This window comes from Podarcis bocagei (genome assembly GCF_964188305.1).
Source record: "Podarcis bocagei genome assembly, chromosome: 9".
NCBI classification, from domain to species: Eukaryota; Metazoa; Chordata; class Lepidosauria; order Squamata; family Lacertidae; genus Podarcis; species Podarcis bocagei.
The window spans coordinates 77,236,302-77,256,378 of record NC_138134.1 but is presented as its reverse complement, the minus strand read 5'-3'; the positions used below and the strand labels follow the sequence as shown (position 1 = coordinate 77,256,378).

Below are 20,077 nucleotides of genomic sequence, written 5' to 3'. Positions count from 1 at the left end.
CGTCATCAACCACTTTGGGGAAAGTGTGCGTGTGTGTGTTTGGGGCTAGATTTCATGCATGCCTTTTTTTTAAGTTCTCTTCCTGCTTCATCCACATTCACCCCCCAAAAGGCCATTTTCTGTGTGCTGAATAAATTCTGCAACTTTCTATTTCATAATAAAGTAATTATAAAATACTTTCTTTGTGTTTATTTGATTCCTATTAAAGAGAGTTACTTTATATATAGTCAATATAGACACAGAGTTAATTTTTTAAACATTTTCTAATGGTGGTGTGCCGCGAGATTTTTTTCATGAAACAAGTGTGCCTTTGCCCAAAAAAGGTTGGGAAACACTGTTTTAGTGCACAGTGGTACCTTGGTTCTCAAAACTTAATCCATTCCGGAAGTCCGTTCCCAAACCAAAGCATTCCAAAACCAAGGCGCGCTTTCCCATAGAAAGTAATGCAAAATGGATTAATCCATTCCAGACTTTTGAAAGCAACCCCTAAAACAGCAATTTAACATGAATTTTACTGTCTGACAAGACCACGGATCCATAAAATGAAAGCAATAAACAATGTACTGCAGTCACACAATCAATCAGTAGCTGAACTGGGTTTCATACAGTCACACACAAAAAAAAAAAACAGAGCCACAAAAATAAAGTCATACCTCATGTTGTGTTTGCTTCAGGTTGAGCATTTTCAGGTTGCGTCCCATGGCGACCCGGAAGTACCGTAAAGGGTTAATTCCGGGTTTCACCACTCGCGCATGCGCAGACGCTCAAAATGGCATCACGCGCATGCGCATAAGCGGCGAATCGCAACCCGCGCAGACACGGGTTGCGTCCTGCTCAGATTGCGAACGGGGCTCCAGAACGGATCCTGTTCGCAACCACAGGTACCACTGTAAAAATGCAAAATAAATAGCAAAAGCAGACAGACCTCAGTGTAACACTCAAAACGGAAGTGTGGCACTCAAATAGGAAGCGTAACACCTAAAACGGAGCACGTTCGGCTTCCGAAAAAAGTTCGCAAACCGGAACACTTACTTCTGATTTTGCATTGTTTGAGTACCAAGGCGTTTGAGAACCAAGGTACCACTGTAAGCCATATGAAGCATGGAAGCTGAATACGTAAAATATCATCTCACCCCTAACATGCCCAAATTGAAGGTGAGAGCCTTCTGCTGATGCCACCTTATCAGGAGACCAGTCCCCTGCAATGTAGAGATTGCGCCTTTGGTGTCTTGGCACGAACCCTTTGGAACTCCTCTCCACTTGAACATCAGGCAGGCAGCATCACTGTTGCCGTTTCAGCACCGACTGAAGACCTTCCTCTCCAAAGAGCCATCATTAAAGCTGAGCCCTTTCCCGAGCTTCAGCTGTACTAGGCTAGCTTTCAAAATGCATTTATTGTTTTATCACCAGTTTGTCCTTTGGGAGGCTGGGTGAGGTTGTAAATGTAATAAATAAATGAAATATATATATAAATATTCGTATTATTACTGCCTTTGGGTCATTCGTGTGATGTTGCGCATCGCAGAGTGGAAGAAACCAGCATTTCCATGCTTAACAGGGTCAGCAGTGATTCTTTTTTTCCACAAAAAAGATATTAAAGAAAAATAGCAGCAAGCAATATATTTAAAATATTATGGGCGTGGGACAGGGATTGTGCAACCCATACCATTGTGAGGCATGATCTACTTTTGGAAGTGCTCCCCTGACTCGGTTTTTGAAAAAGAAGATGCTTTCAATCAGCCAGGAGAAAGGTTGTCACTCAGGTAAGACATTCCACACCTGCTTTGAGTGAGGTGGTGCGCAGGAATGTTGCATTATAGACAACGGTCCCCTGTTCTAAAGGAATCTTCTCATTCAGGTGTGGGGTGCCTCTGGCCCTCCAGATATCCCTGAACGACAACTCCCATCAGCCCCAGGAAGCCAAGAACCAGGGATCATGGGAGTTGTAGTTCAGCGATATCCAGAAAACCAAAAGTTCTCCACAGGTGCTCCAGTGGAATGGTTGTCCACCCTGAAACAAGTTTGAAAACAATGTAGACCCACTGGCTTCCTGTTTCCGGTGGTGAGAAACGGCTGCCTCCCACCCAATCGGACCTCAGCCGTGGCAGTAATTCAGGGTGAAAGAGGAGAGCGCAAAATATGGTCTGAAGCTCAACATCAAACAAACTAAGATCATGGCCACTGAGCCCATCACCTCCTGGCAAATAGAAGGGGAAGATATGGAGGCAGTGAGAGATTTTACTTTCTTGGGCTCCATGATTACTGCAGATGGTGACAGCAGCCACAAAATTAAAAGACGCCCGCTTCTTGGGAGAAAAGCAATGACAAACCTAGACAGCATCTTAAAAAGCAGAGACATCACCTTGCCAACAAAGGTCTGTATAGTTAAAGCTATGGTTTTCCCAGTAGTGATGTATGGAAGTGAGAGCTGGACCATAAAGAAGGCTGATCGCCGAAAAATTGATGCTTTTGAATTCTGGTGCTGGAGGAGACTCTTGAGAGTCCCATGGAATGCAAGAAGATCCAACCTATCCAGTCTGAAGGAAATCAGCCCTGAGTGCTCACTGGAAGGACAGATTCTGAAGCTGAGGCTCCAAGACTTTGGCCACCTCATGAGAAGAGAAGACTCCCTGGAAAAGACCCTGATGTTGGGAAGGATGGAGGGCGCAAGGAGAAGGGGACGACAGAGGACGAGATGGTGGGACAGTGTTCTTGAAGCTACCAGCATGAGTTTGACCAAACTGCGGGAGGCAGTGGAAGACAGGAGTGCCTGGCGTGCTCTGGTCCAGGGGGTCACAAAGAGTCGGACACGACTAAACGACTAAACAACAACATGGGGGTAATTAGCCCTGGCAGACTCCCCAGGGTGGGGGAGGTCTGTCTCGTAGACCCGCAGACCGTCCGAGATTGTCAGCTGGCACTAAGGTGCAAGCAGCAGGATGCTGGTTCCCAGAGCACAGCATGGCTGGAACTCTCCGAAGTCACACTCACAAGCCGGAAATATCTGTTTGATAAAATAATTAGATTTGGAAAATAAACAGACATAGTCTGGACCGAAGAAGACTGAGAAAAAATCTACAGAATTGCATAGTCCCTGGTGTTTAAGCTCGGACTTCAAAGAGATTCTCATCAATGGTGTTTGGCTTTACGGAGGCGATTGGTATGTTCCTTTTTCTACTTTTCTATACCTACAATTGTTTTCTATGCCCAGCCTCATAAAGAAACCTATTTATTATCATCTTTTATCTATTATCTACTATCATGATTAATAATAAATAATTTGGATTGTAATTTGGCTGGTTTTTTATTTTATTTTATTATTTTTAATTGGATTATGATTTGATGGATTTGTTAATTTGATGGTTTTATCGGAAAACTATTAAAAATGATTTTTAAAGAATGCTTAAGAGGGTCACCCCAGGGAAACCAGAGAGCTCATCTCTGCAGTTTTGAAGTGGATGACCTTGTTAATTTCACTTTCCAGCTTCCCCCTCTTTGGGGGAGTTCTGGGGTCCCAAATACACTACAGGGAGGGGAGGAGACACCACTTTGCCCCCCATAAAATATTTGAGGGGGACAGGCCCCCCAATTGATGGCCATTGCCATTCAAATGGTCTCATGTGCTGCATCATGTGATTGATTGTGCAATGTGGGGTTCACCTGCCCCCACCCCAATGTTTTATCCAAGTTGGCACCCCTGGGTGGCAGAAAGAGATAGAAGCATTGGGGGAGAGAGATGGGGAAGGAAGGAAGGAAGGAAGGAAGGAAGGAAGGAAGGAAGGAAGGAAGGAAGGAAGGAAGGAAGGAGAAAGGAAGAAAGGAGAGAGAGACAGACAGAGAGAGAGAGAGAGAGGAAGGAAGGAAGGAAGGAAGGAAGGAAGGAAGGAAGGAAGGAAGGAAGGAAGGAAGGAAGGAGGAAGGGTGGGAGGAAGAGTTCTTGTTGACTTGTTGCTCTTACCCACCCTGCCACTGAGGGAATAAGGCCCTTAACAGAGAAAATGTTGGCTACCTCTGGACTGGAGGGTCACACACACACACACACGCACACACTCCAGACTTGCACCCCTCACCCCACTCTGCCTCAGGAAGAAGAAAAACAGCCAAGCCAAGCCCAGTCCTCCTTGGTGCTTGTATTTCCCGAAGATCTCACAAAACCGGGTCATGGACATGGAACTGCTGTGACAAGATCTCGCTCATCCACTGCAGGCAGAAGAGGAGCAGCATGGCGGAGAGCAGGAACTGCAGGATGAGGAGAGCCGACGGGATGAGGGTGCTGAAGAGGACCTGGACGGCCGCAAACAGCAGGGCGGTGCAGAGCAAGGCAACGTAGGCCGTGAAGGCGCAGAGGCCCAGGAACAAGATGATGCTCAGGACCATCTTGACGCCGTTGAGGAAGGACCCCAGGAACCCGCTGCACGCAGTGGGCAGCGCCACCGCTTTGCAGCCGGGAGTCGGCTCAACCGGCGACAGCTCCGACGGCTGATGTTGCGAGGGATTCTGGCGAGCCATGGCGATCCCCCTGGGGAGGCACAAAATATAAGTATTTGTACTGTATCGGTTAGAAGATGCATTCTGTAAATAATAAATTGTACATGGGGGGAGAGGAAAACCTCTGCAACAGCTGCAAAATCTTGTAACTTATGTGTTGCTATGAAGGAGTTTGGGAAGCAAGAAAACCCTCTCTTGGGCTCAAGGGAGAGAAATGCATTGCATTGGACTTGACATGCATAAACAAAACTGCTCGTTAATAGTTGGCACCCTGCAAGCAAAGAGTCTTGTGTGTGGAATCTACTTCATCGCTAAGGCTTCGAGGGTGAAGCCGCTGCATCTCTCTGCGTGACTCAGAAAAATAGCCAACACAAAACCCTGTTTTTTACGTTTTCACTGAGCTGTTTCAAAGATACCAAGAGAGGAGGCAGGCAACTGGGAATCTCTTCTCCCCAGGGCTCTCTGAAGGGACAACATCTGCCTTCTGAGCCAGGGCAGGTAGAGACTGGAAAGAGTGTCTTTCTGGTTGTGGTGCCCCATCTATGGAAATGAAAGGTTTGTATACAGTTCAGCATTTCTGCCTCCCATTGTGGAGACAGAGCATAGCCACCCTGGCTAGTAGCCAATTGATAGCCACCAATTTGTCAAATCCTCTTTTGAAACCACCCAACTTGGTGGCCATCACTGCCTCCATTGGCAAGGAGTTCCATAGTTTAACTTTGTGCTGCATGAATAAGTCCTTTCTTTTATCTGTCCCGAATCTTCCAGCATTCAACTTCTTTTATATATATATACATTTTTATTGATTTTTTAACATATCAGTTCCAACAGTCATACAACATATCTTCTCATCATGTACAATGTTATAGACTTCCGTCAACACCTCTGATGATTTTCCGTTCTTTATCACTTATTCTGCATTTCTTAATTTCTATATTGCATTTAATTGTCCTTAACTAATAATTCTTTTCATAGTCTTTCTTGTAATATTTCAGATTAACCACCTTACAAAACTTCTTGCGGTCCTACTAGCGTAATCAGTTTGTCGCAATTACTTTTCAAATAGTTCATATATTTAAGTCCTCTAAGACTCTCTGATCCTGCAGGTTTCGAATCCTTCCTGTTAATTTATCTAATTCTGCATAGTCCATCAACTTCATCCTCCATTCTTCTTTCGTCGGTAGTTCTTCAACTTCTTTGGGGGTGTCTGCAAATCCTGTTGTTACGAGAGAGGGAGAAACCCTTTTCGCTATCCGTGTATAATTTTATAAATTTGTATCATGTCTCTTCTGACTCACCTTTTCTATAAACGAAAAAGTTCCCAAAGCTACAACCTTTCCTCATAGAGCAGAGTTGCTCCACCCCCTTGATCAGTTGCCCTTTTCTGAACCTTTTCCCATCTCTACGATATCAGTTTTGAGGCGAGGCAACCAGAAACCCAAATGCAACCGCACCAGAGATTTGTATAACGGCATTATGATATTGGCAGTTCTGTTTTCAATTCTGTTCCTGAATGGTCCTAATTGCTTGTTTTGGCACCTTCTTTTAACAAGTTTAATCAATTTTATTGCATTTCTATTTCTTATGGAAGATTATTCTAGTGCTTTGGGGACTAAAAGCCCTTTTCGTCTCTGTCCCCCCGCCCTTGGCAATTTCGAAGGAGGGAGATCGTTTAAATCCGTGTCTCTCCAGATCTTGTTGGAAAGACTTCAGCTCCCATGAGCCTCAGGTCACATGGCCAGTGGTCAAGGATGATGGGAAATGTGGTCCAACAAAACAGGAAGGGCCATAGTTTCCTTGCTTTACTTAGAATTTAAAAATCTGCATGGTTGAGGGGGTTTTTTGGGGGGTCAGCCTGGAGGACATCCCGAGTCCCTCCCAGTTCTTGGGGTCTTGTGCCCTGAGAGGGTTGGAATCTGATGGAGGTTACTGCCCTCGTCAGTGAACTTAGCTGGCCACTTAAGTGTCCTCATCGGCATCCCAAAATAATGAGTCAGTTTGCAAGGGCTGCAGCTAAGTGATGATGCCCCCCTCCAAGGCTGATTGGTGGCTCTTTCTTCCACTCCATCACCTAGCTGCAAGGTAAGGTCAGTGCTTTCTTTTGGGGGAATTCAGGGGTACACATACCCCTAAACATTTTGTGAACCTTTGTACTTTTGTCCATTTACTGTATTTATTCTCCCCGATTTGAGCTATAAAATGGTGGTTTTCTTGAGTCAAAATGAGAGTGTACCCCCTAAACGTTTTTTTAGTGGAGGGGGGGACCACTGGGTAAATGGTATAAGGCATGCGTAGGCATACTAAGGCCCGGGGGCCGGATCCAGCCCAATCGCCTTCTAAATCCGGCCCATGGACAGTCCGGGAATCAGCATGTTTCTACATGAGTAGAATGTGTCCTTTTATTTAAAATGCATCTCTGGGTCATTTGTGGGGCATAGGAATTCATTCATTATTATTTTTTTCAAAATATAGCCCGGCCCCCCACCAGGTCTGTGGGACAGTGAACCGGCCCCCTGCTGAAAAAGTTTGCTGACCCCTGGTATAAGGTAAATGACCCCTGGATGGTTAGGTCCAGTCAAAGGTGACTATGGGGTGCGGCGCTCATCTCATTTTTCAGGTCAAGGGAGCCCGCATTTGTCCACAGACAGCTTCCCGGGTCATGTGGCCAGCATGACTAAACCACCTCTGGCACAATGGAACACCGTGACGGAAACCAGAGCGCATGGAAACGCCATTTACCTTTCCACCGCAGCAGTACCTTTTTATCTACTTTCACTGGTGTGCTTTCAAACTGCTAGGTTGGCAGAAGCTGGGACAAAGCAATGGGAGCTCACCCCATTGCATGGATTCGAATTGCCATCCTTCTGACTCTCCTATCTGCTAGGTAAGAGAACTTTGACCAGTGTGGTATGAGTGCTGATCTTCCATCTAGGCATAGTTCTTGGCACCTATCTGTCTCGGGAGACAATGGAGTGTACCTCTGGGGGTAAAGCCAAACCATTGGAGAGTTACAGCCCCTGCTGTGGCTGTAGAAACTGATATGGGAGAGACATTTGTTGTTGTTGTTGTTGTTGTTGTTTTATTATTAATGTTGCAATACATATATGAAATCTTTACATAGTGATACATATACATTATATTCGTAAATTCACATTTTCACATTTCATTATGTACCAACATTTATCCATTTCTTATTTCTTGCCCTGTGTCTTCCCTCCACCTGTGTGTGACTTCCTTGTTATTATTTTGTAACTTTATTATTGAGATTGCATTTTTGTATCTTAATAATTAAACATTCATTCTTATATATCTGCTTAGCTTAACTTAACTTTGTGAAATCAGTCTATACATGTCAATAAATTCTTGTTGTTGCATCTTTTGGTCATGTATTCTTCTACACATTTCCATTCCTGTTTGAGATTTTGATTAGATTGCATTCTAATTGTTGCCGTCATTTTTGCTAATTCAATCATTTCAAAAAAATTATGTTGCCTATCTTTCAATGTTCGTACTTCTTCTGATTTCCATTTTTTTGCAATCAATAACCTTGTGGCAGCTATTGCATATGAAAAGATTCTGGGAGAGACATGTTTTGTTGCAGCTGGGGCAGATGGAGGCGTCCGGTTGTGCTGCTGCAGATGTACTATGCTGTTTCTTCTCTCTGTGCTCCTCCCAGAGGTCATTCCACCTCTGGTCACCTGACTGGTCACCGCAGGGACTGCGGTTGTCTGCAAGGGATTCCCTCATGGCATGGTTAACACTGCCAGCCTTCATGCCACCTTCGCAGACACCGTTGTAATGCAGAATTGGTCTGCCAACCAGCCTGGTGCGTGAAGAAAGCTCCCATAGAGACTGTCCGTGTGGATATGTGTGAATAAAGCCATACATTCTAAAGACACCACAGTCTTCGTCATTCCAAGGAAACAGAACCCTGAGTAAAGGCCTGGAACCCATGGAGTCTCTCATCTCTTGGATATTAGGGTGGCAGGAAACAGTCTCATTTAGTTGACATCTTCTAGCACTCCTAAGCAGTGAATCTGGTGCTTTCTCTTGTCAGTTTTTTAAACGGGCCCTGAAGACTTCTCTGCTCCAAGCTGCTTTTAATTAATGTTTTAATGCTCTGCCCTTAAAACTGCTGCTATTTTAAAGTCGTGTTTTGATAACTGCTGGATTTAATATACGCGGTATTGGCACTGTTTTAAACTACTGCCAGGATATTATATTACCTGGGAATAAGGGTGTCTCTGGACTGGCGCTGTTCTGTAGGAGGGGTTCAAGGATGCAGGGGAAATTTAGGTTTACCCAATTAAAGTGAGTTAAAGCACCGGATCTTTTCCAGCTCATGGGACTCAGCTACATAAGTAAAGAAATAACATTTTAAATATGTCATAATACTGTGACACCAGATGGCGCCATGGAGTCCCATCTTCCGCCAACTTGATTTCCCATAATGAAGTTTACAATGCGTTTTCCTGAAACGGTGTTTTTTTTATGTGTTTAGATCCAGCCATGGTTCTAGGACCTAGCCTTACCCAACCCACCCAAAAGCAGTCATATTTTCTATGGCTGCCAAGGGCTCCTAGTAATGATGGCTAGATGCCGTCCCTAATTTTGAAGGAAATCGGTCTCTGAACACCAGGTGCTGGGGACCGCAGGTGGGAGAAGATTATAGCTTGTAATGCCTTGAAAGAGAACATGATGAAAATGATGTATAGATGGTATAGTACACCTGTGAAATTAGCTGGAATGTATAAGACAAATACAGTGGTGCCTCGCAAGACGAAAAGAATCTGTTCTGTGATTCTCTTCGTCTAGCGGTTTTTTCGTCTTGCGAAGCAAGCCCATTGACGGATTAGCGGATTAGCGCTATTAGCGCTATTAGCGGCTTTTAGCGGCTTTTAGCGGCTTATCAGCTTATCGGATCAGCTGATAAGCGGCTTAGCGGCTTAGAAAAGGGGGGGAGGGGGAAAACCCGCAGGAACTCGCAAGACATTTTCATCTTGCGAAGCAAGCCCATAGGAGATTCGTTTTGCGAAGCACCTCCAAAACGGAAAACTCTTTCGTCTAGCGAGTTTTCTGTCTTGCGAGGCATTCGTCTTGCGGGGCACCACTGTAGTAAGTGTTGGAAATGTAAAGAAAAGGAAGGAACATTTTACCATATGTGGTGGGAATGTAAGAAAGTGAAAAAAACTTCTGGGAAATGATATATAATGAGATGAAAAAAATGTTGAAGTATACATTTTTTAAAAAACCAGAAGCTTTTTTACTTGGTATTATAGGTGAGGATATTAATAGGCAAGATGTTAAATTGTTTTTGTATGCAACAACAGCGGCAAGAGTATTGAAATTCCGATGAAAGAAGAATGGCAGACGAAATTAATGGACTACACAGAATTAGCTAAAATGACAGGAAGGATTCGAAACCTGCGGGACCAGAGTTTCACAGAAGATTGGAAGAAATATACGAACTATTTGAAGAGCAACTGTAACCAACAAATTACACTAGTAGGACTACAAGAAGCTTTGTAAGGAGAAACGTATGAAGTATTGCAAATTAGAGAAAGAATAGTGATATCAGTTATGAGTTAAATGTAATAGTGGAAGTGAGAAATGTATATTTAGTGATTAGACTGGAAAATTTTCAGATGAGATTGATGGAAGTCAAAAAATTGTATAAGATGTTAAAATATGTTCAATTATTGTTGAAAATGATTTGTTGAAAACTAATAAAAATTTATATACAAAAATGGAAAAAAAGAATTGTAGAAGAGTTGGAAGGGACCCTGAGGGTCATCTAGTCCAACCCCCTGCAATGCAAGGATCTCAGCTAGATTGTACGTGGCAGATGGCCAACCAAATTCTTCTTAAAAACCTCCAACGAGGGAGAGTCTACAACCTCCCAAGGGAGTCCATTCCATTGCTGAACAGCTCATACTGATTGATTTGGCACACATCCTACTGGTGGACTTCCTAGAGGCAGCTGGTTGACTATCAATGGAACAGGATGCTAAACTAGGTAGACAGGTAGACATAAGGGAAGTAGCACCCATATGAAGAAAGGTTGCAGCATTTCAGACTTTTTAGTCTGTGAAAAAGGCAAATTCCATGCTACGGATCCTTAGGAAAAGCACTGAAAACAAAAACTGCCAGGATCATAATGTGCTGGGCCTGGGGGTAAACCCGAGCAATGCGGTCCAAGTCCGGTCCCGAATCCAAGGGTTCCGCGAAGAGTCAGTCCAACAGGGTCAAGGCAGGAAACCAGGCTGGGTCAGGCACAGAGTCACAGACAGGTTCTAGCAAACAGCAATGTTGCTCCTGCAACCTGGGGCAAGGTCCGACAGCCTTTTATCTTTGTCGGGGTAACGGCCGGTCCTGATCCCCCGGCGACTCACCTCCCTGTCTCACCTGAAGGTGAGCACTCCTCCTGCAAGTACTCAGGTCTCTCCTTCTCTCAGACCTTAGTCTCAGCAGCTCGGGAGACGTCAGTGGGTTACTAGACCTAGAGGCCGCCTCAGCCTCTCCTGACCCAACTGGTAGTGGAGCAGCTGTAAGTGATGGCCCAGCTGGAGGCAACGAGGTCATCCCCGCATCTGGAGCCAGGGCAGGCTCAGGCCCCTGACTTGGCCCAGCTGGTGTTTGTTGCAGGAGAACCTGTGCAGACTGGGGCTCTTCAGAATCAGGCCCCAGACTTGGTTCAGATGACGCCTGAGGCAAAGGATCTGAGACTCTTCTGTTTCTGAGTCTGAGTCTGAGTCCCAGGCCATCACACATAATGCCATTGTGCAAATCTACAGCATGACCACATTTGCAGTACTGTGCACAAGTTCTGGCTGTCTCACCTCAGAAAGGACATTGCAGAGTTGGAGAAGGTTCAGAAAAGAGTGACAAAAATGATCAAGGGGATGGAGAGACTCCCTGATGAAGAAAGGTTGCAACGTTTGGGACTTTTTAGAATCGAGAAAGGGGGATTTAAGAGGCAATGTGATAGAAGTTTATAAAATTCTGCGTGGCACGGAGGAAGCAGACTGAGAAAGGTTTTCCTCCCTCCTTCATGACACTAGAGCTCACTGCCCGAGGCAGCAGTACTTCTGAGCACCAGTTGCCGGAAACTACAGGAGGGGAGAAGGCTCTTAGGCTCAAATCCTGCTTGCAAATTTCCCAGAAGAGGCATCCGGTTGGCCATCGTGAGAAGATGCTGTTGGCCTGATCAAACAGCTGGACTCTTATGTTCTCCCACTGAGACTTCATGACTACTCAAAGAGAAAGGAGGTGTTTGAAAGATGGAGAAACGTGTGAGAGTTTGGCACCTTCCTCCTATGCACCCATAACGCACTTTACGACACATCCAGACACACACATGTACATGCATGCTTTACAGGGAATCAGCAGGACTCCCCATGTGGATTTGCCCTGACTTGTTAATAACAGCAAGAACGACTAATTTTAGACACCGGGATCCCAAGTTAGGGTTTATCCACACTGCTCTTTACAGGCATAAAGTAAAGGTAAAGGGACCCCTGACCATTAGGCCCAGTCGTGACCGGCTCTGGGGTTGTGGCGCTCATCTCGTTTTATTGGCCGAGGGAGCCGGTGTACAGCTTCCGGGTCATGTGGCCAGCATGACTAAGCCACTTCTGGCAAACCAGAGCAGCGCACGGAAACACCGTTTACCTTCCTGCTGGAGTGGTACCTCTTTATCTACTTGCATTTTGAAGTGCTTTCGAACTGCTAGGTTGGCAGGAGCAGGGACTGAGCAACGGGAGCTCACCCCGTCACGGGGATTCGAACAGCCGACCTTCCGATCGGCAAGTCCTAGGCTCTGTGGTTTAGACCACAGTGCCACCCATGCCCCCTTTACAGGCATAGTCTATGCTTTAAAGCCCTGTGTGCAAGTGCCCTTTTTTTTTTTTTTGCTCTGTAGCATTCTCCATGAAAGTCTGCTCTTTAAAGCTCAATCAGAGCAAATGGCAATCCAGAGAAAATTCAAACTGACATTTGCTCTGATTGAGCACTAAATACCAGTTGTTGGACACTAATGGAGGTTGCTCTTTCACTCGTGTGTTGCTTGCAGGCTTCCCATTGGGGCATCTGGTGAGAACAGGATGCTGGGATGAATGAGCCTTGCCCCTTCATAATACCAGGGCTAAAAATGAGCAATGGGATTCACGGTATGGTCTTCAGGCTCCCAGGGCAGGAAAGCCCCAACTTACCTCCCTTCTAGACTGAGCTCAGCATTAGATGTTACCCCCAGGCCCGTCCTCGTGTCTGAATTATTGACCCGTTCATTGGGCAGAGATGTCTCCCACACCACATCCCGGCCTAATGGGAGTGGCTGCCCTGGGGAGGGCACTCTGTTTCTTGACTGCTGATGTCACAAACCCAGCTGGCTGGGTAATGGCAGCCCTGCAAGCCCTCAACTTTTGGCTGGGGTCTGGTGGCCACCCTGGAGAAGACTTCCTGTTAGGGAAGCTGGACCCCGCTCTCTCCTTCAGATTTTTCCTCCGTTGACCAGGTTCTGAGCTTCCCAGAGTTTCAGATGGGGGACGTCTCCAGCCCCACCTGAAGATGCCAAATATTGAACCTAATGCCCTTCGACCCTCCTCCAGAAAAGTACAATGGAAAAAGCAGTAGAGGTCAACCTTCAGAAAGTCATCATGGGGTGACTACTGGAATAGAATCTCCCACAGAGGTCTTCCATCATACAGCCAACTAGACCCTAATGTGGCTAGCCTAGCGGTCCAGATGGGAACTGGGAACTGTCTTCATGGGTATGTCTCTCTTGTGGTCCATGGGGTGGTGGCAGTGGTTAGGATCTCATTCAGCTCTGGCCAGAAAACTCAGCCAAGATTCTGAGTGGGAAGGGTTTGGGGGGGCGGGGAGCCACCCCCAAAAACCCAATACTAATCTGCTCCTGAATCGTCATGACTAATTTTAGTAATGGGATTTTTTTTTAAAAAAAAGACCAACTCAGATTTGTTGGGCAAAGAGGGGTGCAACGCTAAACCAACAAAGGACCAGAGAAAGCTGTCTTCAGGGCTCATTCAGACGTGCTTTTTGCTGTGTTTCTAGGCACAGATCATAGAATTGTAGATTTGGGAGGGACCATGAGGGTCATCTATACCAACCCCCTGCAATGCAGAAATTTTTTGCCCAACATAGGTCTCAAATCCAGGACCCTGAAATGAAGGAGTCTTGGGCTCTGTGCTTTAAAGCTCCCTGTCCAAGCACTTCTTCTTCTTTCTTTTTTGCCCCAGAGCATGAAGACCTGCTCTTTACTGCTAAATCGGAACAAACGACAATCCATGGGAAACCCAAGTGATTGATTAGTTCCAATTCAACATTATAGAGCAGGTTTTCCTGGCAAAATCCCTTTTCACCCTGAGCTGTTTGGCGTTTTAGCAGCCCCAGCTTTTGTCTCTGCTAAATATCTTCCACCCACCCACAGTGGAGATGTAGGAGTTAAAACCCAAGACTTAACGCTAGAAGAACACCATGCAGGGGGAGGCATGTTTATTGCAGTGTTTAGGGGCAAATAGAAAGCTCCCACATTGTCTTGTTTTGCAACAGGGCTGTTTCCAAGCCCTGCTGATTTCACAACCCTAAGGAAAAGCCCACGTTCTTGGTCTCCTCCAGCACCTTTTCCTGCACCCACGAGGAGATCGTAGAGAGCAGCAAGGCAAGGGCCCCAGAGATGAATAAGTAGACGATGTGGCGCCCTAGGTCGGAGGTGATGCGCAGCACATCAAGGAGCGGGGCAGCCAAGGGGCCGAGGAACTGGGTAGAGGCGATTAGCTCAGAATGGAACCGGTCGGTCATCAAGAAGTAGTAAGTGGTTGAGAGCACTATCACAAAGGTGGCCACGCACATGGCTGGGATCTTCCGCTAGGCTCTTCCTCTGCTAGGCAGCACCATGGTCCACAGGGCTGGGGGGGCGTGCATTCCCTGGAAATGAATGGGGAAGAGGAACCATGGGTGAACTGGACGGAGGCAGCTTTCCCTAGCCTGGTATCCTCTGGATCAGCGGTTCTCAACCTGTGGGTCCCCAGATGTTGTTGGACTACAACTCCCATCACCCCTAGCTAGCAAGACCAGAGCTCAGGGATGATGGGAGTTGTAGACCAACAACATCTGGGGACCCACGGGTTGAGAACCGCTGCTCTGGATTGTTTTGGACTACAACTCCCATCAACCCCTGCCAGCTGGCCATGCTTTGGACTACAGCACCCATCAGCCCCACACCGGCACAGCCATGTGCTGGACTACAACTCCCATGAGACCTGGCCAGCACAGCCATATAGAACCACAGAATACAATTGGCCCAAGGGCCATCTAGTCCAACTCCTGCAACACAGGAATGTTTTAGACTACAACTTCCATGAGTCCTGGCTAGCACAGCCATGTTTTAAACTACAACTCTCATAAGCCCCCTGCCAGCATAGCTCTTCTCAGGCTGAAAGCCTCAGGCTGACTGATTTAGTCAATCAAAGTGTGCACCCATAGTTAGTTTTTTTTGGGGGGGGTTGCTTTTAATTTTTTATTTAATTTACTTGATAAGATAACATACAGTCATACCTCGGGTTGAAGTAGCTTTGGGAAGAATATTTTTGGGTTGCGCTCCATGGCGACCCGGAAGTAACGGACATGTTACTTCTGGGTTTCGCCGCTCGCACATGCACAGACGCTCAAAATGACATCATGCGGCTAAACATGACCCACACACATGCAGACGTGCAGTCGCATTGTTACATTTGCATCAGGATGCGAACAGGGCTCCGGAACGGATCCCATTCGCATCCAGAAGTACCACTATAATTATATATGATCTTTTGGCCAAGGAGCCTGCATTCGCTCCCTAGGACGCACACACATTTCCCCTTAATTTTTGGAGGGGGAAAAGTGCGTCCTATGGAGTGAAAAATATGGTTGTTGTTTTTTTAAGTAGTTCTTGAACATGTCCCATTTTTGAATAAATTTTTGGTTAACATTACCTCTCAGCCTGTTTGTCATTTGAGCCAATTCAGCAAATTCTACCAATTTGTTCAGCCATTCTGTTTTTGAAGGAACCCCCTCACCCTTCCAGTTTTGTTGCACCCCTAGTTTGGACTTGGAGGTCCAACTTGCAATTGCACAAGATTTTCAAAAGAATGAATGGCAGGCATAGCATAGGGAGGCAAAGAGATGGTTTTCAATAGGACTACGTCTTGGGATGGGGTGGTTTTCATCAAAGTTGTAGTAGAAAGAAATGCATAAGATTCTCTCCTCTCTCACCCACCAGTCCTGCTGAAAATCACCCCTCCTCACATTGGCATGTTAGTCGACATGATTGCAGGTGGAAATCCCATTTCATCTCCCATTCCTCCCAGAGCTCATTCGCAGCCAAGTTGCATAAGTATTTCTTCCACAAGGGTGGGCTTTTCCTTCACACACACACCCTCACCTAGCTGCTGCCAGGTAGGAGAAGAATAGCCAGGTGTGGTGTGTGACAGCTGAGCTGGTTGGAAGCTGGATACACAGAGACCTCCTTGCTCTGTGCTGGATCCACAGCTGTGACTAATGGAGAAGCAAGATCTGTGTTTAATAATAATAATAATAATAATAATAATAATAATAATAATAATTTATACCCTGCCCATCTGGTTGGGTTTCCCCAGCCACTCTGGGCGGCTTCCAACTGAATATTAAAAAGCAATACAGCACCAGACATTAAAAACTTCCCTAAACAGGGCTGCCTTCAGATGTCATCTAAAAGCCTGGTAGTTGTTGTTCTCTTTGACATCTGGTGAGAGGGCGGGTGCCACCACCGAGAAGGCTCTCCCACCAGATGTGCTCGGAAACGTACTGGGAGCCAATGTAGGTCTTTCAAGACCGGTGTTATGTGGTCTCGGCGGCCACTCCCAGTCACCAGTCTAGCTGCCGCATTCTGGATTAGTTGTAGTTTCTGAGTCACCTTCAAAGGTAGCCCCACACAGAGCGCATTGCAGTAGTCCAAGCGGGAGATAACCAAAGCATGCACCACTCTGGCGAGGCATATAGGATCTCAGCCTGCGTACCAGATGGAGCTGGCAGACAGCTGCCCTGGATACAGAATTGACCTGCACCTCCATGGAAAGCTGTGAGTCCAAACTGGCTCCCAGGCTGCGCACCTGGTCCTTCAGGGGCACAGTTGCCCCATTCAGGACCAGAGAGTTCTCCACACCTGCCTACCTCCTGTTCCCCAAAAACAGTACTTCTGTCTTGTCAGGATTCAACCTCAATCTGTTAGCCACCATCCATCCTCCAACCACCTCCAGACACTCACACAAGACCTTCACCAGCTTCACTGGTTCTGATTTGAAAGAGAGGTAGAGCTGGGTATCATCCTCATATTGATGGACACCCAGCCCAAAGCCCCTGATGATCTCTCCCAGCGGCTGCATGTAGATATTAAAAATCATGGGGGAGAGGACGGAACCCTGAGGCACCCCATAAGTGAGGGCCCAGGGGTCTGAACACTCATCCCCCACCACCACTTTCTGAACACGGCCCAGGAGGAAGGAGCGGAACCACTGTATGACAGTGCCTCCAGCTCCCAGCCCCTCTAGAAAGTCCAGAAGGATGTTATGGTCAGTGGTATCAAACACCGTTGAGAGATCCAGCAGAACTAGGAAACAGCTCTCACCTTTGTCCCTAGCCCGCCGGAGATCATCGACCAGCGCGACCAAGGCAGTTTCAGTCCCATGTTAGAGCCTCTCCATCTTACGCCCAGGTTGTCTGTACGTGAAAATAAAACCATGTATCCTAAATCTACCACTGTCTCCGCTGACCTTCATTCCAAGGAAGCAGAACCCTGAGTAACTGCTGGAACCCTGGAAGTTGCTCACCTTTCAGAGATTAGGTAGGCATGCAACAATCCACATCCTTGGGCGGAAGCCGCAGTGTGCTACCTGGCAGCTCTGCTGACTTTCCCGGTGCCAGATTCCCACCCAGAAGGCTGTCCTCTGACCTCCAGGCTCCAAACCTCTTAGCCTGCAGTCTGCAGCTAACCTGTGGCCCGGAGAGAGCTCCAGGAGTCCAGCGGCTGCAGCATCTTGGTCAAGGCACCATTGCTTGGCGGGAGACCCTGGTCCGCACCTGCCCCGGGAGCTCCCATTGTGAAGCAGAGGACAAAGCCGCCACCCACCTGTGAGGTCATCAAACAGGCCACCAATTGGAAGCTAAGAGTCACTCTAAGCAGAGAGCCTGGCTCCTGCAGGTGCCTCTGGGAAGCTCAGAACATGAGCGCAAATGCTTATAGAATCATAGAATCATAGAGTTGGAAGAGACCACAAGGGCCATCGAGTCCAACTCCCTGCCAAGCAGGAAACACCATCAGAGCACTCCTGACATATGGTTGTCAAGCCTCTGCTTAAAGACCTCCAAAGTAGGAGACTCCACCACACTCCTTGGCAGCAACTGTCGAACAGCTCTTACTGTCAGGAAGTTCTTCCTAATGTTTAGGTGGAATCTTCTTTCTTGTAGTTTGGATCCATTGCTCCGTGTCCGCTTCTCTGGAGCAGCAGAAAACAACCTTTCTCCCTCCTCTATGTGACATCCTTTTATATATTTGAACATGGCTATCATATCACCCCTTAACCTCCTCTTCTCCAGGCTAAACATGCCCAGCTCCCTTAGCCGTTCCTCATAAGGCATCGTTTCCAGGCCTTTGACCATTTTGGTTGCCCTCCTCTGGACACGTTCCAGTTTGTCAGTGTCCTTCTTGAACTGTGGTGCCCAGAACTGGACACAGTACTCCAGGTGAGGTCTGACCAGAGCAGAATACAGTGGCACTATTACTTCCCTTGATCTTCCCTTGATGCTTCTGTGCTGCTAGGAGCAGGTGCAATAGGAACAGACCTTAGTGGCACATACACAGCAGAAGGAGGACATTCGGTCTTGAGAACACGAAAAGAGCCTGCAGGATCAGGCCAATGGCCCATCTAGTCCAGCATCCTGTTCTCACAATGGACATTTTTTTTAAAAAAAATGCTTTTTATTTGTGTTTCATTTAATACAAACAAACAAAATACAGTAAAATTCAACAATCGTTAACCCACATTCTTTCCCCACACTCTGCTGAGGATTGACTTCCTTCCCTCCCTTCAACAGGTTTTCTTATGTCAGTTACTTTCCCACCGTTTCTTATTGTATCCAGTCCTATCTACATCGTAAGGTTTATTTCAGTCCTGCCAGAGTCTTCAAATTTCTACAGTTATTATTTATGTACTCCATAAATTTACTCCGGTCTTTTTGGAATTTTGCTTCCTCCTGATTTCGGATTCTACAGGTCAGTTTTGCTAGTTCCGCATAATCAACCATCTTCGTCTGCCACTCCTCTATTGCTGGTAACTCTGGTACTTTCCATTTTTGAGCTAACAAAGTTCCTCACAGTGGACAATTCAATGCTTCTTCATGGAGGAGAGGGCTATTGATGGCTACCTACAAATGCAACCCAAAAGAACCCACAAGCAAACAAAGAGCAGGCAATATCCCCACCCCCAAAAAGGTGACTAGTGTTATAGTTCTAGAAAAAGAGGCGCCAGAACTCACCAGCAACACCTCTCTTGTTCTCTTATAATGGCAATGGCGCCCGCCTGAGAGGTGCCAGAACTGAGTTCCGGCTGAGAAGAAGGCCTGCCCTCAGTCAATAAAACAAACCAAAGAACACCATTTTTAAAAATTAGAAGCAGGCCTTGCAGGTGCCTGAGGGCACTGTGTTGCTCATAGGCACCACATTAGGGGTCAGGTACTGGGACGCGGGTGGAGCTGTGGATTAAACCACAGAGCCTAGGACTTCCAATCAGAAGGTTGGTGGTTCAAATCCCCGCAACGGGGTGAGCTCCCGTTGCTCGGTCCCTGCTCCTGCCAACCTAGCAGTTCGAAAGCACGTCAAAGTGCAAGTAGATAAATAGGTACCACTCCGGCGGGAAGGTAAACGGCGTTTCCGTGCGCTGCTCTGGTTTGCCAGAAGCGGCTTAGTCATGCTGGCCACATGACCCGGAAGCTGTACGCCGGCTCCCTCAGCCAGTAAAGCGAGATGAGCACTGGAACCCCAAAGTCGGTCATGACTAGACCTAATGGTCAGGGGTCCCTTTCCCTTTATCTTACTGGGCAAGATGAACAGAGGAATATAGAAACTGTCATGGACTGGCTGAATGCAGAGGAGCAGTGGGAGGCACCAGCTGAGGAACCCCCGAGGGAAGAAGGCTCAGAACCTGGAGGTTGGTGGTGGGACGATGAGAGGTCGGTCAGAGGGAGAAGACTGGGGTGAGGAGGCGTCAGAAGCTGAGGAGGTAACAGGGCTTAGTGAGCTGGGAGAGTCTGTGGCAGAGAGCAGCCCAGACTCAGAGGCAGAAAATGAAGCAGGCCAGGAGAGGAGGGAGGCCAAGAGGCAGAGATGGTGCAGAGTCACGGGTGTCACCCCCTCCTGCCGAGAAAAGCTCCCCTCTCCGCTTGTCCCCCAGGACCAGAAGAGGGCTGAAACAGGAAGAGCAGGGGTAGGGTGTACACAGGCGCAGTCTCTGAATGCTTGGGGAAAGCTCTGGAGAATAGGAGACCTAGGCAGCTGTTGGCA

General features: G+C 47.0%; 1 protein-coding gene and 1 long non-coding RNA gene across 3 annotated transcripts; both read right to left on the bottom strand.

The window, feature by feature from the left end:
• Window positions 1-4,115: 4,115 nt before the first annotated feature.
• On the bottom strand, window positions 4,116-12,852 carry LOC308594362 (uncharacterized protein). The gene is made up of 2 exons (XM_081207489.1): window positions 12,699-12,852; window positions 4,116-4,519 (listed from the first exon to the last, which is right to left on the bottom strand). Exon 2 carries the CDS (start codon window positions 4,507-4,509, stop codon window positions 4,147-4,149), a length of 363 nt encoding a protein of 120 aa, XP_081063615.1. The 5' UTR covers window positions 4,510-4,519; window positions 12,699-12,852; the 3' UTR covers window positions 4,116-4,146.
• Window positions 12,853-13,983: 1,131 nt separating this feature from the next.
• LOC308594376 lies at window positions 13,984-17,613 on the bottom strand. 2 transcript variants are annotated; one of them, XR_014011401.1, is made up of 3 exons: window positions 17,349-17,613; window positions 17,147-17,238; window positions 13,984-14,430 (listed from the first exon to the last, which is right to left on the bottom strand). It is a non-coding gene; the product is annotated as an uncharacterized lncRNA (long non-coding RNA). The 2 variants fall into 2 exon arrangements; XR_014011402.1 differs by lacking the exon at window positions 17,147-17,238.
• Between the last annotated feature and the right edge of the window lie 2,464 nt (window positions 17,614-20,077).

Coding starts and splice junctions, on each gene's coding strand:
- LOC308594362 (XM_081207489.1), bottom strand. CDS start 4,509: ATGGCTCGCCAGAATCCCTCGCAACATCAGCCGTCGGAGCTGTCGCCG.